Here is a 1,396-nt window from a genome sequence, read left to right as displayed (position 1 = left end):
GTCATGAGAAGAATGCACTAAATGCAGCGACAACAAGAAAAAAAAACTTTTTCATTAAAAGTATTACATTTGGGCCGGGTAAAATATAACGAGGGCTGGATCTGGCCCACGCACCTTAAGTTTGTCACATGTGGTCTACCTCGTTGTGACAGGAGATCATAAAAAGTGAATGTATTTTAAGTTTAATACAAACATTATTGTCAGAGAAACGATAAATTAAAAAAATAAAACACTTTGCAGCGGGTGTTTGACGTGTCTAATGTTTTGCTGTTGCCACGTTGTGATAAGAATCTTCTGTTACTTTCAGATGATGGTTGAACTAAGCAGTGTTGCAGTCAGCCATGCTTTTATATTCGAAGCCACAAAGTTATATAAAAGAGCTGTAATAAAATAATCCCTTCAGGATTACAGCAGCTGTTYTGCTGCACTGTTGGTTTTACTGTGTGATCTGTGTAAGTTAAAATCTTTAACTTGTTGGAAGGAAGAAAACAGAACRGAGATGACAGAAAAGTGGATTTCTTTTTGCAGAAGTGAACTAATGTTCGTCAGTAACTGATGACACGTCAGTGTGACATTTATTGAAGTGGTGCTCAGTTTTGAGGCATCAGCCGGTGACTCAGTGTCTGCTGGTGTGTTAGTGTTTCACCTGTGTGTGTGGCAGATCACTTCCTGGTCCAGCAAAGAGACAGCTCACTGCTAACAATGCCTCTAATGAAAGGATTGTGTAATCACTTAAATGCTGTTATTTCTTTTGCCCTGGATTAAATCCCACTCACAGTCCAGGACTCTCAGTTTCAGCAGAGTGGGTTAGAGGGGGTCTCTTGCTCTCTCTGTGCCCTCGGTCCTCCTCTCCACGAGGCTAAATCTCTCCTCGTGTCGACTTAAGTGATGCAAAAAGTCATCAGTCGCTGACACGTGCTTGTTTTCTGCTTTATCCTCAGATGAACCTTATCTCCAGTACAGACGCAACGTGTTTTATCCGAAAGCAAGAGAGCTGCAGGTATTTTATTWTATTTTTCTTACATACAAGTGAATTTTAATGACGGGGTTATTCATCGCTGTTCTGACGTTCCTGACTCACAAAAATTAAATGTACTTTAATAGTGGCTGTAGCTAAAATTCATGTTCTTCAGAGAGTATTTTTTGTTGTTTTTTTGAGCTCGGACCAGAGTCATTTTTCAAAACCTTTTTATGGGTTTTATTATGAAAAATAATTAAATGTATAAAAGCTATTAAAATAGTAGTTTGGGCATTTTAAAGTGTAGCTCTGTGGAGACATTATAAAAGTATCTTACCTGTTGTAGATACAGTTGTGGTCAAAAGTTTACATACACTTGTAAAGAAACATAATGTTATGGCTGTCTTGAGTTTTCAATAAGTTCTACAACTCTTATTT

At 37.9% G+C, this 1,396-nt stretch overlaps 1 protein-coding gene across 1 annotated transcript in view; it reads left to right on the top strand.

The window, feature by feature from the left end:
• frmd8 (FERM domain containing 8) overlaps positions 1-1,396 on the top strand; it is a gene marked incomplete at its 5' end in the record, with an annotated part of 8,854 nt that overhangs the window by 1,895 nt on the left and 5,563 nt on the right. The window contains 1 exon segment of the mRNA XM_014016451.1: positions 942-1,000. Coding sequence (XP_013871905.1) covers positions 942-1,000 — 59 coding nt within the window.

The sequence above is a fragment of the Austrofundulus limnaeus genome, unplaced genomic scaffold (assembly GCF_001266775.1).
Source record: "Austrofundulus limnaeus strain Quisiro unplaced genomic scaffold, Austrofundulus_limnaeus-1.0 Scaffold145, whole genome shotgun sequence".
Lineage (NCBI taxonomy): Eukaryota > Metazoa > Chordata > Actinopteri > Cyprinodontiformes > Rivulidae > Austrofundulus > Austrofundulus limnaeus.
Note: the sequence above shows the minus strand (reverse complement) of the source record. Positions and strands in the feature narration are given on the sequence as shown.